We start from the raw sequence: 19,406 nt of genomic DNA on the forward strand, positions 1-19,406 counted from the left end.
ATACAAATTGTTACAGAATAACAACCAGTGGGTTAAATCAGTAAAATAAACCACACTGATTCTTTTAAATTATCTACAAAAGGTTTGACTTTCTTTAAAATTCCCCTGAACATATAAAAATAAATTAATTTTACTTTTCAATTAAATCTACCAATTAGAAATATTACAAATCAAAATATCAATGTTATCTTATGAATTTTTCACATTACAAAACAGATTCACAAACCGTATTTACAGAAGTGAGGTAAGAACTGCAGCGTCACCGGGAGGCAGGCCGCGGTGCTAGCTTGATCTTCCAGCTAAGCACTCAGTGCAGGTCCAACTGCAGCTGGGTCTTTCCACTAGGAAGTCATGCATTCACAAACAGATCAACGATGGTATCCCCAACTTTTTAACCTACCAGCCGGCCATCTTGTCACAATCAAGAGCGCGACTACCCAAAGTCAAATGGCTGTGAGACAGGTAGGTCTTAGCAACTGTGGTGGCCCGTTTGTTCCAGTGGGCACTTCTGAGAGGCTGATTATGTATACTTCCCAAATCCACTCGTTTCCTTGTGAGTCATTAGTGGACAAATACCCAGGTAATAGTTTGCATGAGCTCTCGATAGTGGCATAGTTTCAACAAAGGCAGAAGCACGGGGAAGGCTGCTGGTACCAGAGGCCTACCCTGCTGTCTAGAGCCCTTCATCTGTGCAGGTCCGTACAGGCACTTGATTAAGGCCAGACCCTACCAGCAGTTTCCACATTGGTGTCTCTTTCTGAAAAAAAAATTATCCATTTCCAATTGATCTGGTTCTCCCAGCAGCCTTACAATTCGCTTAACTCAAGATCTCTTTAAATAGAGTAGGTTTTAACAATAAGAAAAGCATTTTTTTTTTTTTTTTTTGCAAGAGAAAATTACTGTCAGCAGAAGCAGGTGTTTCTGTCCTAATTTAATCACCAAATGGACAAATCTCATTAGAAAGGAATTTTTTAAGACAACATTTGCAAAGCCCCAGTTGAGGATCTGTATAATCACAACAGTTAATGAAACAATTCCAGGAGAAGAAATTGGACAGTTCTCAAAACTTAAGCTCCGCCCCATAGAGCAAGCACACTCTATTCCAAATGAGATCCCAATTTCATATTCCAACTTTGACAATAAAACCAAGTGGTTTGCAAATGAAGTAAGTCTTTAGTTTTACCATTTGTGTCTCTAATTTATAACAAAACCAGCTGGGCAACTGAGCACATTCCATTTTTCTCGGGTTGATAAACTCTGTAAGTGAATTATTTCATTGACAAAAAGTTACTCATTTTTCTTCCAAAGTTGAACCACTTTGGTAGGGGATGGGGATATAGTAATTTCATTTCAGTGCAACAAAGTGACAAGAAAATTAAGCAAACCCTTACAAGAGCAAGCATGGCGTCCTTCCCTGTGCAAGCCTGCCGCCTTCCTTCATAGCTGTGGCAGAGTTCTACAGCAACTGGGGAGTGCAGGACAGCAGGGGAGTCCAGAAGATGCTGTCAACTTTTCTCTTGAGCTACAGGCCCAGTTTTATCACTAAGTCTCTGTGATTCACAAAACAAAGTAAATGCATTAGTTCAGTCAATTTTGCTCAAGAATTGAGATAATACCCTCTAACTGAAATTGGAACTCATCTAATGTGGCACACGTTAGGATTTATCCTGAATTGGCCATTTTGCAGCATAGTGAGTATTTAAGATTAAAAACACCACACTGGGCATAAAGGTGGTATGTCTGTCCTTGAATATAGTGCCCAATGAAGGACACAGAATTCACTCCCTTTCCACGGGGGGAACAAGGTATAGCCAACACTTCACTTTTATGGACCGAGAAAGCCATCATTCTGACCCCAATGATGTATGTTTTCTCATCATTGACCTCTTTTACCTCTTGCCTATACTAAGTGGGACTGCACCTATTATTTTAACGACTGAAATCAAATGACAGTGTACTTCACAGACGCTGGTACCTCCCTTGTTGACCAGCTTTCCTGTTAGTACTCTGTTGTTTGAGACGGGGCCTCAGCCAGCCATAGTTGGCTCACACCTGCAATCCCAGCACTCAGAAGCAGAGGCAGTGGACCTTTATGAGTTTGAGGCCAGCCTGGCCTAACACAAGTTCTAAAACAGCCAAGACTGTGTAGAGACCCTTCCTCTGAGAAGGGGTAAAGGGCAGGAAGTAGAGAGACAGATGGATGAGGTCTCTCTATATGACTCAGGCCTAAAAACCATGGTCCCCTTCTTCAGCCACTCAAGCAGCTTATAGGAGGCCATATGCCAACACCCCAGGAGGATGGTTATTCTCCAATTATTTATTGTGGTTCTCTTTCATTTAAAATATCTCATACTGCACAACTTGGATAAAACTAGCCTATAATTCATTGATTTTTAATATGGAAAAATCCACAAGCAAAAGCATGGGAAATGTCCATGTAAATACAGAATCATAGATGAGGGAAAAGGAGAGTACTCACACTAAGAAAGCAAGCACAGAAAAAAGACAAACAATTAGCCCAGATTTTGAACCAGTCAGTATTCATTACTAAATGAAAACCAATGTTTTTGAAGGTTAAAATTAAAACCAAAAGAGGAAAACCTCAAAGTAATGGAACACGGTAATATCAGTGCTCACATTTGCAAGTCCTTTGCCCACCTGACCTCCAGTCCTTGTCTGGCCTTCACACTCCTGGCACCTGTCCTCCACAATACTGCAGTATCCCTTCCTCTCACAGATGTCTGTCCTCAACTGTAGTTAGGGGAGACTTAACATAAGGCAACAGTCCTAAACCATGAGCCCCTGTGTGCTGGCTGTTGGTGCAGCCACGCCCATCCTCACTTTTATCCCCAAAGGGTGAAATGCTATGATTCATATTATAAAAATCAATAAATTTAACTTTTATATCCTATTAAAATTGTGATTGCAATTTTTTTTTTTTAAGATTTGAATTTAAGTGTATGTGTGTACCTGTCTGTGGAGTTATGGTTTAGGTGCCTACAAAAACCAGAGAGGACATGTAACCCCTGGAGCAGGAGTTACAAATGGCTGTGCTGTGGGTACTGGAAACTCAACTAGGGTGCTTTGGATGCCCTGTCAAGCACTCAATCATCTCTCTGGCTCAGCAATTTCCTTTTTTAAGGAATCTATTAGAAAGCTTAGAATATTGTCCTGCCTTTGTATATCTACCATATCAAACATGTAACTCCATTTGAAAAAGCATGTTGGAACAAAATAATGAAACATATATAAAATTAAAGGGAGAAAAATTCTATAACCAAAGTAAAGTTTCTTTTTAAAAAATAAAGAATCTGTTTTGAATGGACTGTCTCATACCTCGAAAATGCTATATTATAAATGGCCTTCAAACCTTATATGCATATTCAAATTGATATACTTAAGGGACATGTAAATTAAACAGGCTTAGACCCTCTGTTTATAATATCCAGCTGCAAAATCAACTGGTTCTATGAAGGGACTACTGGCTAAAAAGCATCCATCTCTCCTTACTATGATCCCTGCCTCCCAAGGAATACCACAAAACATACTCACTGTGACTTTCTGACTTGTGCTGTCCCCGTGGATCGTGAGAAAGGGGTTGGTGGTGGCTGTGTGAAGTGGGGGCGCCTGAGTGCCTGCAAGGAGGTTGTTGATGGGGATCTGTGTGGGCGCAGGGAGCTGCAGCTGCTGGAGCTCAGGTGGGTGGTGCTGCTGCTGCTGCTGCTGCTGCATCAGCTGATACAGGAAGGCCTGATGCTGTTCCTTCAGCAGAAATGGAGAAAAGATGAGCTTTAACCAGGACACAGCAAGCAAGAGAATATCCCTTCCATTCCTTTCTCTTACAACATTACTTAAAAGTAAACCATGTTCACACTATTAAGAAAACAAGAGCTGGCTGTGATGGCACACACCTTTAAGTCCACCATTTGCCAAGCAGAGGCAGGCAGATCTCTATGAATTCCCAGGCTAGCTTGATCTATATAGTGTCATGCCAGCCAAGACTATATAATGAGACCTGTTTAAAGAAGAGGGTTGAAGAGACAGATACCTTACTGCTCTTCCAGAGTTCAATACCCAGCAACCACATGGAGGCTCAGAGCCAACTATAAGGAGATCTGGCGCCCTCTTCTGGCACATAGGCATACAAGAGGCAGAATGTTGTATAAATAATAAATAATCTTTTTTAAAAAAAAAAAAGATAGATTAAATAAATAAATAACGAGCAAGGAGGTACTGGCACATACCTTTAATCCTAGTGCTTGGAAGGTAGAGAGGCAGGTGGATCTCTGTGACTTTGAGGCCAACCTGATCTACAGAGCTAGTTCCAGGACAGCTAGGGCTATTACAAAAAGAAACTCTGTCTCAAAAAACCAAAAATAAACAAACAAGAAAATAGGCAGATAGGGCCAGGTATTGGTGGCCCACGCCTTCATGCCTCTAATCTCAGCACTTGGAAGGCAGAGGCAAGCGATCTCTGTGAGTTCCAGGCCAACCTGGTGTACAGAGCGAGTTCCAGGACAGGGTCCAAAGCAATACAGAAAAAATCCTGTCTTGGGGGGAAGGAGAGAGGAAGGGAGAGAGGAAGGGAGAGAGGAAGGGGGGAGGGAGGGAAGGAAGGAAGGAAGGGAGGGAGGGAGGGAGGGAGGGAGGGAGGGAGGCAGGCAGGCAGGCAGGCAGGCAGGTTGCTTCTTCACATACAAGTGCAGCTATGTAGTAAGCAGGGAGATCCAGGGATGCTCTGGACTTCCCTGGACAGAAGTCTACTCTGAAGATGAAAACATCTACACATGGACCAAACTGAAACATCTGACAGTGAAGAACACTGCTGAACTCAACTTTTAAGTAAGAAGGAAGGCCCAAAATGGGCAACAAGAAAGGACTAGCTAGATAGGACCGTGAGACTGCAGCAGTTGCAGAGAATGATCTACTGTCAGATGTGACTGCTAAGAAAGGGAGACACAGGAGAGTGACTGTGAGTCTATTACCTTCCCTGCAGGAACAACTGTAGGTGAGGTTTTGGCTTTTTGAGACAGTCTCACACAGTTAGTCTGACCTTCAACTCCCACATGCTAGGATTACAGGCGTGTGTTGCCCTATCCCATAACTATCAGATGTATAGGTCATCCTATGTTTTTAAGACATAGTTAAAGCTAAGTTTGCTGAGACATGCCTAAAATCCCAGCACTTGAGGGGACTGAGGCTGAAGGACATGAATTCAAAACCAGCCAGTGATACATATGGTTCAAATGCCATCTCCCATGAAGCTTGGACAAATCCATCTCAAACTGGGGCTGGTGATGGAGTGTCATGGTAGAATGCTAGTCCAGCAAGCCTACCATGTGAAGCCCTGGGTTCTCCTCCCAATACCACAAAAGAAGTGAAATGGCCCTCACCTTCATCCTTTTGATGCCCTCATCCCATCTCATTTGCCTTCCTCACCACCATCCCTTAAAGTGAACTACCAGGAAAATACAGCTTGTATTCCAATCCCCAGAGCCTAGTCAGCATCACAATACATGTTCTAACATTTGTAAAGCAATCAACAATGTGATGGTACAGGTTATATCAAAGGGCAAGACAACTTTTTGGATACACATTCACAATGGAGAAGCCTACACCATAATCAGCATTTCAGTCTACAACACTAGACCCTGACCAAAAATACAAACATATAGTCAACACAAAGAACTTACCGGTGTGAGCTGCTGGGAGTTTAATAGCTGCTGGAACTGCTGCTGCTGGATAAACATTTGTCTCTGCTGGTCGGACAGTAATCCTAATCCAGAGGCACTGAAAAACCATTGCAATCCTTACTTCTACTGCAGGCTTTTCAGGTGATACGAAAGGCAGCCTCTTCAGTGAGTATTTAACAAACTCAGTTTTATCTATAACACTTCATTATGTACAAATTATTCTTTTTGCCTATGCATGTGTATACAACTAAAAAGGAATGCACTGCCCAGTAGTTAAATAGGCACAAACTTAAGAAACATAATCTATGTGTTTGTAATGAAGTATATATAATAATCACCTATCCCTCACTTCATCAGAATCTTTGATTAGAGAATATCAAAATTGTGCTGCTCAATCTTTGCGGAACCAATAGTATCTCATGACTGCCACAGTAATATCTTTTGCAGTAAGATAAACATATGACTAAGAGAATGTAACATTTAAAGAGATATCACAGACTGGGACTCACATTTTCAACAAAGAATGTATTTTACATTATGTTACTGAAACTGATATTGAACTGAATTGTATCAGTTTAATTATAAGGAAAAAAAAAAAATACTGTACCAAACACTTACTCAATGAGTTTGAGAAGCTAATTTTCCTACAGAACATCTACCAAATTCATTAAAAATCCTAACCCAGAACAAGAACAACACTGATAACATGCTGCATGGAAAATACCCCCCCCAAAAAAAGAATAATGAAACCTGTATTGAAGGAAGTTTCTTACCTGTTAGTCAGTGCAGCAGCAGGCATTGGATGTGCTGCATTAGGTGGTACAGTGGTGTGGGTAAGGGGGGCAGGATTCTGGGATATTGTGACAGGGGTCTGAATTACACCATTTAAAGCTCCTACAATGCCGTTAATTGCCAGTTGGTTACCTGGCAAAGCTCCAATTATTCCCCCAACTGCAGACACGGCAGGAATGGTGGATGTTACAGTCTGCATTCCACTAGCTAGCGCCCCTACTGTCACACCATTGACCTGCTGAACCCCACTAACTCCTGAGCCTTGCTGAGCTGGACTCTGCCCAGCAGGCGGGGGGGTAGACAGAGCAGAAGAACCGCTGGTGCTTTGTCCACTGGAAGTTAAGTCCTAGTGTAGGAAAGAATAAACACAGGTTGGAAAGAGCACAGCAACACTGTTTAAAATAATTTTACATCATTGAATGTAATATGCTACTGTTTCCAAGTAAAACACAAAATTGAACATAACCATAAAAATTACCTGGTTCAACACAGGGAGAGAATTGTCAGGTAAAAAGTTGTTTCCTATATGTGGGCTCTTACTGCTGTTCAATGAATCAGTAGTAGGAGCTAGAAATAGTAAAAGATAAAAAAAAATCATGTACCTTGTCAAATTAATTGTATTATCTGTAAGATTAAATGCTACTTTAAAAGCATATGCCGAAGCCTGTTATTCCTAAAACTGATTTAAATGGTCCTGTTATTCCTAAAACTGATTTAAACAGGAGGGGGGGGTGAATACCATAGTTTTGAATCAATTATGAAATCATTACATTTAAATGAATTTTACCATTAAACTATGTACCGAAGTGAAAACAAAACTCAAGAAAATTAGAAGGGATTGTCTACGTCCCTCAGAAATAACCCACCATTTATTTACTATAACCAAACATAACTACTAACCAGTATGTAGATGACATTAGGAGTCCAGTATTTTCACACTCACCAGTCTGTGCAGAAAACGTGTGTATTTGATGAGGCGGACTAGGATTGGTCGCTATTGTTGGAAAAGGCACGGAAAGCTGTGCGTTCAGTAACTGCAGACGCTCTTTTTTGGCAGTCAAGTTTTTAATTTGTTCTTCTAATCTTCGATTTTCAACTTGAAGTTGGTGTAACGACTTCAGCATTCCTAAAACTAGCAAATTATTTGTGTGATTTTTAGTAAAGACAGCTCTACTCCCATGACTAAGACTTATGCAGTCAGTGTCAACTTCTTTAGAAACAAAATAAAAATGTGCAAATTCTGTAAACCAATACTAAATGACTAAGGCTTATTACTAGATTTGAATGTATATATAAACATGTTATATTTAGAAATATATACACAAAGGAAGAAAAGATTTGGGGCCAATGTTGATCAAATAAACAAAACTCCACAATCAGGTTCAAGTAGTTTTTATCCTCACAGAAACGATGGCATTTTATTTTCCTCAAAAAAACCAAAGCAATTACAGCAGTAGCAGCAGCAGCAACAAAAACCAAGCATGCCACCAGACACCTGGCAGAAAGCCTTTCATTCTAGCTGCTCAATCTGCCTCTCTGCAGGATGCCCAGCAGGGGGCGCTGCATCTGCACCCTGCTACTTGTCTCTTCAGAAAGACAGGCTTCATCTGTTAACAAGCTTCCTGCCCTGCCACATCACCTCAGATACAATGTTAATTCCTCCAAGGCTGGGACTTCCAACTGACAATCAAGAGCACTGCTGTTAGGCCAGTGATGGACACTTTAAAAACTCCAGGTATTAAAAAGTTGTATTTACTTAACATGACCTCAGGGCCTTCAAAAGACACAGCTGTAGCAGTACAAGATGTAACTTTATCCCCCTTAAGGTGCTCAGATGAGACAAAATAACCTGTCCTCTGGCTAAGGTGTAAAAGGTTATCCCCACATCAATTTCCTCACAAACAGCAGTTTTAGGTAAGGGCACTATTCATAAAAATATCAATTTAAAGCCACTTGGCTTGCAGGAAATTTTTTAAAAGCCTTGTTTTCAAAAAATAAAACAGTGGAAGCTTCTGTGTAAAATTGATAGAAATCACCTGCTTTTTTCTCCTTCACCTGTTTCAACTTGGCTTTTTATTGGGGGGGGGGTATATTCCCCCATGGTTTTAATACTTAAAACAAGAAGTACTAGATACGTATATACAACATATACTATATAATTTCATAAATATGATTAACATTCCAATTAAATTTAAAATATGCTAATTACTATTCCTTTTGGGGGAAATAGGGCCTCACCAAGTAGCCCTTGACTGGTCTGGAACTCAGAGATCTGCCTGCCTCTACTTCCTAAATGCTGGGATTAAAGGCATGTACCACCTGCTTCTACCTCCTGAGTGCCAGAATTAGAAATGACTATCACCATTACTACTCCTTTAAATTGTAAAATAGATAATACCTAGCTATACCTGACTAGATACATTTTTCTAATTTCTTAAATTTGTATTTTATGTACATTGGTGTTTTGCCTGCATGTTTATGTCTGCGTGATCCCCTTGAACAGTTGTTATAGACAGTTGTGAGCCACCATATGGGTTGAGAATTGAACACGGGTCCTTTTAGAGCATCCAGAGCCCTTGACTGCTGAGTGGCCTGAGAGGACACTGTGCATTTTTCACAGGCTGACAAGAACAAAGGGTACATCATATGATAGAGGGAGAGGAGAAACTTTGTATTTCAACCAATAACCAGCTAACAAAAAGCACTTATTTTTCATGTAATTTATCTTCATAACAACCCTAGGATACAGGTACAGTCTTACTCCTAATTCCACAAATAAGAGACTAAAGAAACTAAAAATGAAACCAAACCAAACAAACACTATAGAGTCGGCTCTGTCAAAGCATAGCACCAAAACTTCTCTAATTATATAAAGAGCATGCCATAATGTCATTATCTTGGGTAAATAGTTTCTTCTGCACACATTAATCTATCTGTTGTTCCATTTTTAGACACAAGAAGATGAATACTTACTGTCACTAGGAGTACCCTGTTCTAATAAAAATTGCTGTCCTTCACTCCACTGCCTCTCCAAAAGTTGTTCAATACTTGCTGCTACTGGAGGCAGATTTTCCAAACTGCTATTGCTTGGTTGATCATAGCGAATCTGTAAGTTGCTCACAGGGGATCTGTCAAAAATATTAATTCTTAAGTTACAAAACAAGGGAATGCTTCTAAGTAACTGTGTATCAGTTTCTTGCATCATGCTAAGAGCCCCCTTCCTGTACAACTTTTCTCAACCAAGTGGAAGAGGTATCAGGTCTCATGAAACCATAAATGAATCATTACCAGCCTTCCTCCTCAAATTATAAAATAATGTAGTTGAATATAGTAGATAGTTTAAAAAAAACAATAGAAAACTGCTAATAACCTCTGAATTGGCCTGTGACTTTTTTATTTATTTATTTATTTTTAAATAAACTACAGGGCAGTCATTAGGAGAACTTTTAAAGTACCCGGAAGGAGGGCTGGAGCTGCAGAGATAGCTCAGGGGTTGAGCACTTCCTGCTTTGGGAGAAGGCCCCAGGTTTAGTGTCTAGAACACACATGGTGGCTCACAACCATCTGTAACTCTAATCCCTGAGGATCTGATACACGCTTCTGTACTCCTTGGGCACGTGGTACACATACATGCATGCAGGCAAAGCATACATACACATTAAAATAAACAGCCAGAAAAAGTCTATCACTGTGTCTTAATATAAAGTGTAACACTGTGGGGGCATTTGAATTCACAACAAAATCCTAAAGATCAATTAAAAAGAAAAATTTAATGATTTTTGAATTGAAGATGAAAATCGGTTTCAGTTCTAAGGAAAATCATTCAGTCCAAAGCAATTTCATGTGTAGAATAGATCATACAAGTATTTTTTAAATGTCTTAGGTTAGTTCTTCAAACAGATCTTAACCTTGCCAAAATAAGTGTTTCTTGAATGAAAATGCACATAAAATTTTCTCTATGTCCAGCTTTGGTTTTACATTAATAAACGGGGCTATCTTTGGTCTCTGGCTTGTTCACAGATGGGAAAGAGCATCTTCTAGCAATGCACTAGTGCTCTTGGGTTGGCCTAAAATAAGGACTTCAAGTAGTAAGGCCTTCTATTCTACATACACGCATCACGAGCTGGCCACCACTTTCCAAATACATTATACAAGGGTTAGTTTTACCACTCCAGACTTATGTTTACAGAGTAATGTAACATTTTAAATGCATACGAAAAATAATTTAGTACCATTCATTGTGCTATGGCCTGTTTAAAAAAAAAATAAGTTTCACTAAGCAAAATCGCACTAAACAATTTTGAATGCATTGTGTGATATTTTAAGTTTAAAAGGGGACAAGGAAACTCTTCCAGTATTAAACATGAGCAAAACTCCATTAACAGTCTCATTTGAAAAGAAAAACTTAAACAGTATAGAAATATAACAATGGTGTAACTTACATAGTTCAGATACCTGGTTTCCAAATGAGGAAATGTTTTCTCCAGAATTTAATAAGGAACAACAGCATTACTATTACTGGAATTACATGAGGAAGGTATACTAGATATACCATTGGAAATGGATGATGTCATAGGACTAGTGTCTACAAGGATAAAGAGTGTGTTCCTTAACAAACATTCCCAACTGGGTAGGCAACACAAATGTTCCTTGTGTCACAATACAAAGATTCCTCAATTCTCAGTGGAATACTTCCCTTACATGAAAAGAACCAAGGACTGACTTCGGTTTTTATTATCCTCAACCAACTTAATGTGAGACAAAGTGTATAACACTGGAGACCACAGAAAAAACAAACTAGAGAAAGATGCAGAAGTTGAAAACAGAATAAAAAGGCAGGCATCACTGAAGTCCATGCCCTTCTATAAACTGACACCCACTCCCCCACAACATTCCCCCCATTTAGAGCAGAAGTTATAAGGTTCCATAATCCCACTCTGATAAAGTTCATAGTAGTGGATGGTTCGGGGTGGGATATTACCTAAAACCTAAGAAAATTTAATGATAACACATAACACTGACTAACAAACAGTCTAAAAGGAACTAGAGAGACTTTAAAGAGCTTCATTTGTGGGGTAGCAACTAGAGACCCAGCCAAAGTTGTAACCCAACAGTTACAGTCCTGGGTTTGTAACTTAATGGATTAGTATTTTATGATTTTAAAAAAAGTCACCCAAGTCAATGTATTAATCATTCCAGAAACTAAATATACAAATGATAAATAGTTCAAACTTATTAGAAACATATGAAAATGTATTCCTTTTAGCTTAGAAATCTAACAATGTGTTTAAAATTAGCATTTCAATTAATTTAGGATCATTTTTCTTGACGGTCTAGACAAGCTTCTTATCTACAGAATGCTTTTATAGCCTCAACAAATATACACTTTACTGCTCAAGATAACAAAGTTTCCAAATCTCAATGTATCCCCTCCCTTCCCTATGCCCTGCAGTATAAACAAGGCTTACCTTGGTGAGAGGCTCCCTCGGGGTGAGCTTCCTCGACCAACTAGGCTTCTGCTATTGTCTCCCAGATCTTGATCTGCAGTGTAAATATTTCAGAGCTGAGAAAGTGGCTCTCTTACTAAATAAGAGGTTTCAAATTCTTGCTCTGAGTTTTCCTAATACACATCAAGCCCATACCAGAATCTTACCAGTTATAAAAGTGGGAGACCTGGCCTGTTGCTGTTAAGAGCTGTTAAAACTGTGGTGTGTAAAATGTTGTCTGTACACGTTTTTGTGGGTGTAAAAGACCATGGATTATGTTCTGTCCTTTCATTCCTTTCAGTTTTACAGCACAGAAGCGTGGTTTGAATTTGTACTGCCCTCCCCTCAGCCACTTTTAATTTCTACGGTTAAAGTAATGAATCACAGCTGTAGACAGCTAATCTGTATGCTTATCACAGCAAATCCTTATGCTTTGTATTTTTTAACACCTCGTATCCCAGACAGGTCACAAAATACATTTCTAAGAACCCTATACACCAAGACTAAAATTGTTAAGTGATTCTTCACACCAATTAAAATGTATGTAGCCATATATCCAAATTGGCAAAAAAAAAAAAAAACAAACAAACAAACAAAAACAAACACACACACAGCTAGATATCTTTATTAAATGAAAAAATTTAACCTTGATAAATATATTGCTGATATGTAATAAGAGATGGTCAAGTACCTTGCATCCTAGTCCTTTACAGTCTATCTAGTCTTGTTCAGGTTACCACCAACCCCTTACTCTAAGACCCTTGAAGGGTAAAGACACAGTGAGTTCTTGGCCAACTGCTAAAGCCATTCCCTTCCCAGGCATGACTACTTGAGCATGTCAACAAATTCTTAGGGAATGTAATGAAACAAAGTAAATGCAGAGGCAATTAAAACAGTACAAGAGGCAAATGCTATGAATGTCAACAGGGTTTAAAAGGGAGAAAAAAAAAAGGGGGGGGGAACAGGATAACTAAATACTGTAGAAATTCTCTAATGGGATTTTTTTAAACCAAGTTTGTCTAGTTCAATTCCATGAATTATGCAAATAAAGGCTTGGGCTATTCACAAAGCCCAATGTTATGTTATTTTCACTGCATGGAACTGAGGACTGAACACATCTGTCACAAGAGACACTGTCACACTTCTGCCTGTTGATGGCTCAGCTTAAATATTTACATTCCAGAAAGTAAAAGACACATCACTACTCTGCAGCATAGCACCTACTTACTTCTACTTGTGATTCTTTTGGTTTTTAAAAAAAGAAAACAAAACTACAATCCTCTATTAACTTTTCTTTCTTTTTTTTTTTTTTTTTTAAATGACTTAACACAGAGAACGTTTACACCAGGGAGGGGCTTTACCTGTTTGGTTGCTTTCAGACTGAGCTATGAGAACTGCCATGGGTGGATTTGGATTTAATCTACTGCCATACATATGAGCTGGTGCCTGACTAAGAGAAGATCCAGAAAGGGTATTTGCCTATATGAAAAGAAGCACAATAATTAGTAAGTCAGACTGAAAATGCAGTAATAGTTTACCTCCTGTAGTCTTAGCAGCATTCTCTATCTCAGAATGCAAACAGAAATACTGGCCTTCTAAAAAATAATTGATTTGTTTTAACAGCTAATATGACAATTTTTGAAAACTACAATATTTTTAAGGAATGGATCTAATCTACAATAAACCTAGTACTATGGTAACCGTGTAGAATTAGAACTAATTCTTTAATCTCATTAAACCATTTAGAAAATCGGGCAGGTAGACAACAGATGTTTAACAAATGCTGCCTCTCTTACATCACAAGCTGGCTGTGGAGGTCAAAGGTTCAACTTCTACTTCTAGTATTTGAACTGCTCAAAGCCGTGTTTGCTATTGCTTAGCCCTGCCATCAGGAAAACCTGCAGGGTTTTGTTACTTCCTATTCTGACAGATTTGGAAGCCTGCTGCTTGTGATGTTTTGTTTTGTTTTTATTTTAAAAGAAAGCAAACAGGCATCACAAGTATGTTTTCTATACAATGCAGAGCTCAGCCAATCACAGCTTTGCCCTGACCCCATATACAGGGCTGCCTTTTTGGCTGGAAGCCAGTTCCACTGACTGAAGAGCTCCTCCACAGTGTGTGGTTCATTCATGTTGCTAACCACAAGTATGAAGGCCTCTAACTGGGACCTGTGCCAAACAAGCAAGAATGAACCCTTAAACAGATGAGTTAAGGAGGCTGGCCAAAGTGTTGCATAATCCAATGTAATAAAAATGCCTTCTTTGATGTGTGTAGGCTCCCACTTTCCAAGAATATCAGAACCTTAAGATGTGCCATTTTGGAAACAAATCTCCTGTTCACAAGATATTGTAGCTACCACAAAGCTTTTACTACCCTGAAATAATTTTCAGATTTAACAGAGTCTCAAAATTTAAAGTAAACTTACTCCTCATTTTCATGGCTAAAATCAAAACATAGCTTTTACAAAACATAGTTTTTACAAAACTCTTGAAAATTATTTCAAAAGAGATGGAGTATTTGAAACAGAAAGGAGAAAGATGACATGGGGTCTTGTGACATGTTTAACAGCAGAAGAGACTGGTGACATCAGTTATGATAAGCACATATCTAAAGAATAAAGTATTTCTGAGCAACTCTTATCTCAACCAACATTATATCAGGGCATTTGACCAATTTATTAATAATACAATCCATAGTAGTGGTTTCCACAATATAGACTCCTTTGCTTCCCATCATTCCAAAGTATTCTGTAGTTCACATTTAATGTGTAAATTCAAATGAACAACTTCTATATTTATCCTCAAGAATATACATATAGAGTAAGTTTATATATGAAACCTTGCTTAATAACTGAGCAGACAAAATTGCTGAGGGGCTATGGACCCTTACATCCAAGCTTGATGACTTCATTCCCATTCCTGGGATCCACTCATTGGAGGGAAAGAAGTGATTCCTACAGGTTACGCCCCCTGACCCTCACATAGGTGCGTGTACACACACACACACACCACCACCACCACCACCAACAACAACAACAACAATAACAAAAAAACCCATTTAATCCACAATGAAAGATCAACAATGGATATTTACTATGTATTTAGTACTATGGATCCTAAAACACAATGCATAAACTAAAAGATATGACTCTTTTGGCTTAGGAGATAGTACAGAGGGTAAGGGGACAGGCCACCATGCCTGATGATCTGAGCACAATTCCCATGACTCACACGGTAGAAAGAGAGCTGACTATTCTAAGTTATCCTAATGTCCACATGTGTGCTATGGCATATGCATGGATAAACAAACATTTTTTAAATGTGACTTTTTGCATCTCCAAAAGTGATGATTTTAGGGAAGCTTAAAATAACTTAGAACAACAACAATGGAAACAAATCGGTATTACTGGGCATCAGTAACAAGTCTCAGATACTGACACAAGTTGACACAAGTTCTTCTCATGAAACTCTTTTATGCTTATTTAAGACAGATATTTTTAAAGAGCAACTAGGCATATAGAAAATTTCAAGGAGGAACAAAGTTGACTTTGAGGTTTGATGACAGCAAGGAGAGATCTGTGTGTAACGGGACTGCTGGGTAGGGAAAGAGAGGACTAGTGAGTAGAGCTTTGGCACCTACCTGTTCAACAGGAGACACTTGGCCTGTGAGCTCTCTTTCCCTTTGTGGCTATCTCTCTCTGTTCTATAATTTACTGACAGGAATACCCTCTCAGTTTTGACTTTCTTACTAAACCAAAATTTAAAAAGGGTGCATTTCCTCATCTCCCTGGCCATGAAGCCCACCATACAAAGCACCAAAGCAGAAAGCAGTTCCATACAATAACTGGCCCACCTGATAACATGGCCAAATGAATAAACAGAACTGTCTTTAGTTTATTCTGTCTATTTTAAAATTATTATTTGTTTGTATGAATATGGGTATTTTGCCTTCATGTATATCTGTGTACCACAGGTGTGCTGTACCCACAGAGGCCAGAAGAGATCAACAGTTCCCATGGAACTGGAAGTACAGGTAGTTGTAAGTTGGTCAACCCAAATATGATGTTGCATTCTTATACATCTAACATTTAGGAAGGGAATCACAAGCTTGAGGCTGTAAGAAAAGATCTTGTCTCAAGAAGGAAAATAAACTTTCAAAGGAGAAATTGTAATAGTAACTTCAATGGGCAGGAGGTACTTGTGTTTTACACAGGAATGCTTGTAAACCTCTGCATATTGAATTCTGCTAAGACACAGTATGAGGCAAAGAACACGAGTCAGCACTGAGCACAAGGCCTAACTGGGTAACAGACAGTTTTCCAGCCCAAATTAGCTTTGTTGTCACCAACAAAAGGAAGCACCAATGGTCAAAGGACTGGGGAAAAGTCCCCGTTAACCTATAGAAATAACAGCAAAGGGCACGGAAAGCTTTTGTACAAAAGAAAGCTTGAATGAGGAATAAAGGAGCGATTTACATAGATACATGGCTCTAAAACATATTTCCAACATGGGTTTTAAAAAAGTACGCTGAGCTGGGCAGTAGTGGCACATGCCATTAATTCCATAACTCATGAGGATCACTGTAAAGTCATATACAGCTAGTTCCAGGGTAGGCTCCAAAGCTACACACAGAAAACCCTGATTGGTGGTGGTGGGGGGGGGGGAGATGCTGAAAAAAAAAAATTACCAGTGTATCACAGGTCCACTTCAGAAAGTACGGTATAAGGAGGAAGTGTGTTTGTTTTTCTTGAAGAGATGCCTATTTTATAGCACTATAGCATTGCTTTATTCTACCCAGGTAAGAAAAGTGACTTCTGAAGATTCTTAGATCTGTTCGCATAAGGAGAAGCTGAGTGAACAGGACATTCACAATGCATGTACAAACATTCTGTACTGCTCTAACAGCTTTTCCATGAATCTAGAAATAAAAAAAAATCACAACACTCAAGGAAAAAGCTCAGTATGAATAATTATAATTATTTTATAATTGGACCCAAAGACCAACAAACTAAAAATAAATTGAACTATTGAAATAAATCTAAATCACTTTTAAACAAGAGCTTAATATCTAAAACAAAAAGGCCTTAACAACTTAATGTATCAGACTGCTATAAAGAGGGCAAGCATCGACCTCAGGCAGTGTTCAAACTCAAGACAAATAAATAAAACTTAGCATTCCCTGGATAGACCAACCTATCATATTAAAACTATCTCTGCTTTAATCTACCTATTATCTTTTCTACCTATCTATTCTATTTTAAGGTCTAGCTTATGAACACAGACAAATTTGTGAGAAGCTCTTGCAAAGTAGTGACTAAACAGTGCCTAAATACCTGACCTACACAGGAGGAGAAGTGTTAGATCTTAGCCTGACCACATAACTTTGCTGCCAAGCCTGGTGGACCAAATGAGTTCAATCCTCAGGACCCACATGGATGATGAAAGAACCAACTCCCACAAGTTTCCTTAACTTCCATATGCAATCAGTGAAGCACATGCACGCACATACACAGACGGGGACACACACACACACACACACACACACACACACACACTCTCTGTAATAAAAAGAAAACTGGAAAATGCTGGGTCTAATAAATTATATAAATATAAGACTTAAAAGCTGCATTCTTTTGAGGACTATTTCCCCCTCAAATGATAAAAAGAGAATTAGACCTAGAAAGGGCATTGTGGAGGTAGATTTTGAAGTACTCTGCCCATAAAAAAGAAAATAAAAGAGGAAATGGAATAGAATGGTAGCATCATTTAGAGGTAGGCTTTAAACGCTATAGTTCTTCTAGCACACAGGACCAATGAGAACAAACATTGTTTTACAGCATACAGTTAACCTGTTAGTCAACACTGTAGTCAAATAAGCTCAAAATGTTATGGTAGCTATTTCTTCAACATTCTAGCACTGGAACATAACTTTAAAATGTATGCTTCCGGCCAGGGGGTGGTAGTGCATGTCTTTAATCCCAGCACTCTTGGAAAGCAGGGTAAGGAAGATCTCTGAGAGAGGGAGGGAGGAAGGCAGGGAGAGAGGGAGGGAAGGCAGGCTTAACTTTTATATATTACTGTCTTGGTGGATAGACAGGGAAAGAGCAAAAAGAAACGACTTTTAATAAAAAACACTATAGATAAATTTATACTTTGACTTCATTATAACAAAGTTCTTTAAAATTTTTAAATATAATCTGGCAGTGGTGGAGCACAACTTTAGTTCCAGCACTCCGGAGGCAGAGACAGGTAATTCTCTGTGAGTTCAAGGCCAGCCTCGTCTACAGAGAGAATTCCAGAACGGGCTACAAAACTAGAGAGAAACCCTGTCTGAAAAATACAAAACAAAATTTAAATATAGAAATTAAACATCAGAAAGCAATTCATTTTACAAAAACAAATACTTTTATTTTAGATTCAAAAGGTCTAATCAGACCATAGTGGCTCACACCTTTAATCCCAGCACTTGAGAGACAGAGGCAGGCAGCCCGGGCTACAGAATGAGTTGAAGGATAGCTAGGGTTACAAGGAGAAATCCTGTCTCAAAAAAAAAAAAGAGTATTCTTCCAACATTTTATCAAGAGTATTTACTTTGTTGAATGGTAGAAGAGATGGCTTAGTGGATAAAAACACTAGCTGCTCTTTCTGAGAATCCAGGTTCAATTCCCAGCACCCACATGGCAGCTAAACTCACAACTATCAGTAGTATCAGTTCCAAGGAATATAAGACCCTCTTCTGGCAGACACCTGGTACACAGGCAAAATACAAACATCAAAATAAATATTTTTTTTAAAAAATACTACTTTTGAAAATTCCCAGTTCACATATACTTTTGTTTTTTGGTTTGTCTTGTGGGCTGGGAGTGAAGAGAGGAGTCTACATATGCTAGGCAAGTACTCGACCACTAAGCTACATCTCCAGGGCCTGACTTCAAATATTCTTTTAAAGGAAAAATATTTTTATTAAATTGTCACTGGATTTGCTACTAGCTAAGCTGTAGAAAAGCCATTAAACTTCTCTATCCTTAATTTTCATTTACGAAAATGCCATAATGCCTCTCTTACCAAAAAACTAAATGAATGTAGTTAATATGCATAATAGGTTCATAAAAACATCTGGAACTGGACAAGTAAGCATCACAAAAGTTTAGCTTGTTATTTTATTTTTGTGGCAGCCAAAAAAACATTTCAGCATGTAAAGAGGCCTGCTGCCAAGCATGGCAAGCTAACTTTGATTCCTAAAACCTGAAGGAAAGGAAAAGCAGACTTCTGCAAGTTCTAGTCTGACCTACACACACGCAGCACATGGACACACGCACGCACGCACCACTAATGTGCAATAAAAAACTTTTAAGAACACACAGTTTGTAAACTACTATGGTTTCTGTTTTTCCATGAACTTGAATAAGACAAATTATCAATTATATACTGGGACT

At 38.8% G+C, this 19,406-nt stretch overlaps 1 protein-coding gene across 16 annotated transcripts in view; it reads right to left on the minus strand.

Annotated features, from left to right (window-relative positions):
- Positions 1 to 845: 845 nt before the first annotated feature.
- Mllt10 (MLLT10 histone lysine methyltransferase DOT1L cofactor) overlaps positions 846 to 19,406 on the minus strand; it is a 144,888-nt gene continuing 126,327 nt past the window's right edge. For 15 of the 16 annotated variants that reach the window (XM_051205622.1, XM_051205621.1, XM_051205620.1 and 12 more), the window contains 9 exons: positions 13,333 to 13,450; positions 11,954 to 12,026; positions 9,459 to 9,613; positions 7,429 to 7,617; positions 6,964 to 7,052; positions 6,467 to 6,831; positions 5,694 to 5,790; positions 3,553 to 3,762; positions 846 to 1,550 (listed from right to left, as the gene is read on the minus strand). In XM_051205622.1, the coding sequence (XP_051061579.1) occupies positions 1,506 to 1,550; positions 3,553 to 3,762; positions 5,694 to 5,790; positions 6,467 to 6,831; positions 6,964 to 7,052; positions 7,429 to 7,617; positions 9,459 to 9,613; positions 11,954 to 12,026; positions 13,333 to 13,450 (1,341 nt within the window). In that variant the 3' untranslated portion in view covers positions 846 to 1,505. The remainder of the gene's footprint in view (positions 1,551 to 3,552; positions 3,763 to 5,693; positions 5,791 to 6,466; positions 6,832 to 6,963; positions 7,053 to 7,428; positions 7,618 to 9,458; positions 9,614 to 11,953; positions 12,027 to 13,332; positions 13,451 to 19,406) is intronic. The other variant, XM_051205625.1, reaches the window with a different exon arrangement.

Source organism: Phodopus roborovskii, unplaced genomic scaffold (assembly GCF_943737965.1).
Source record: "Phodopus roborovskii unplaced genomic scaffold, PHOROB, whole genome shotgun sequence".
NCBI lineage: Eukaryota > Metazoa > Chordata > Mammalia > Rodentia > Cricetidae > Phodopus > Phodopus roborovskii.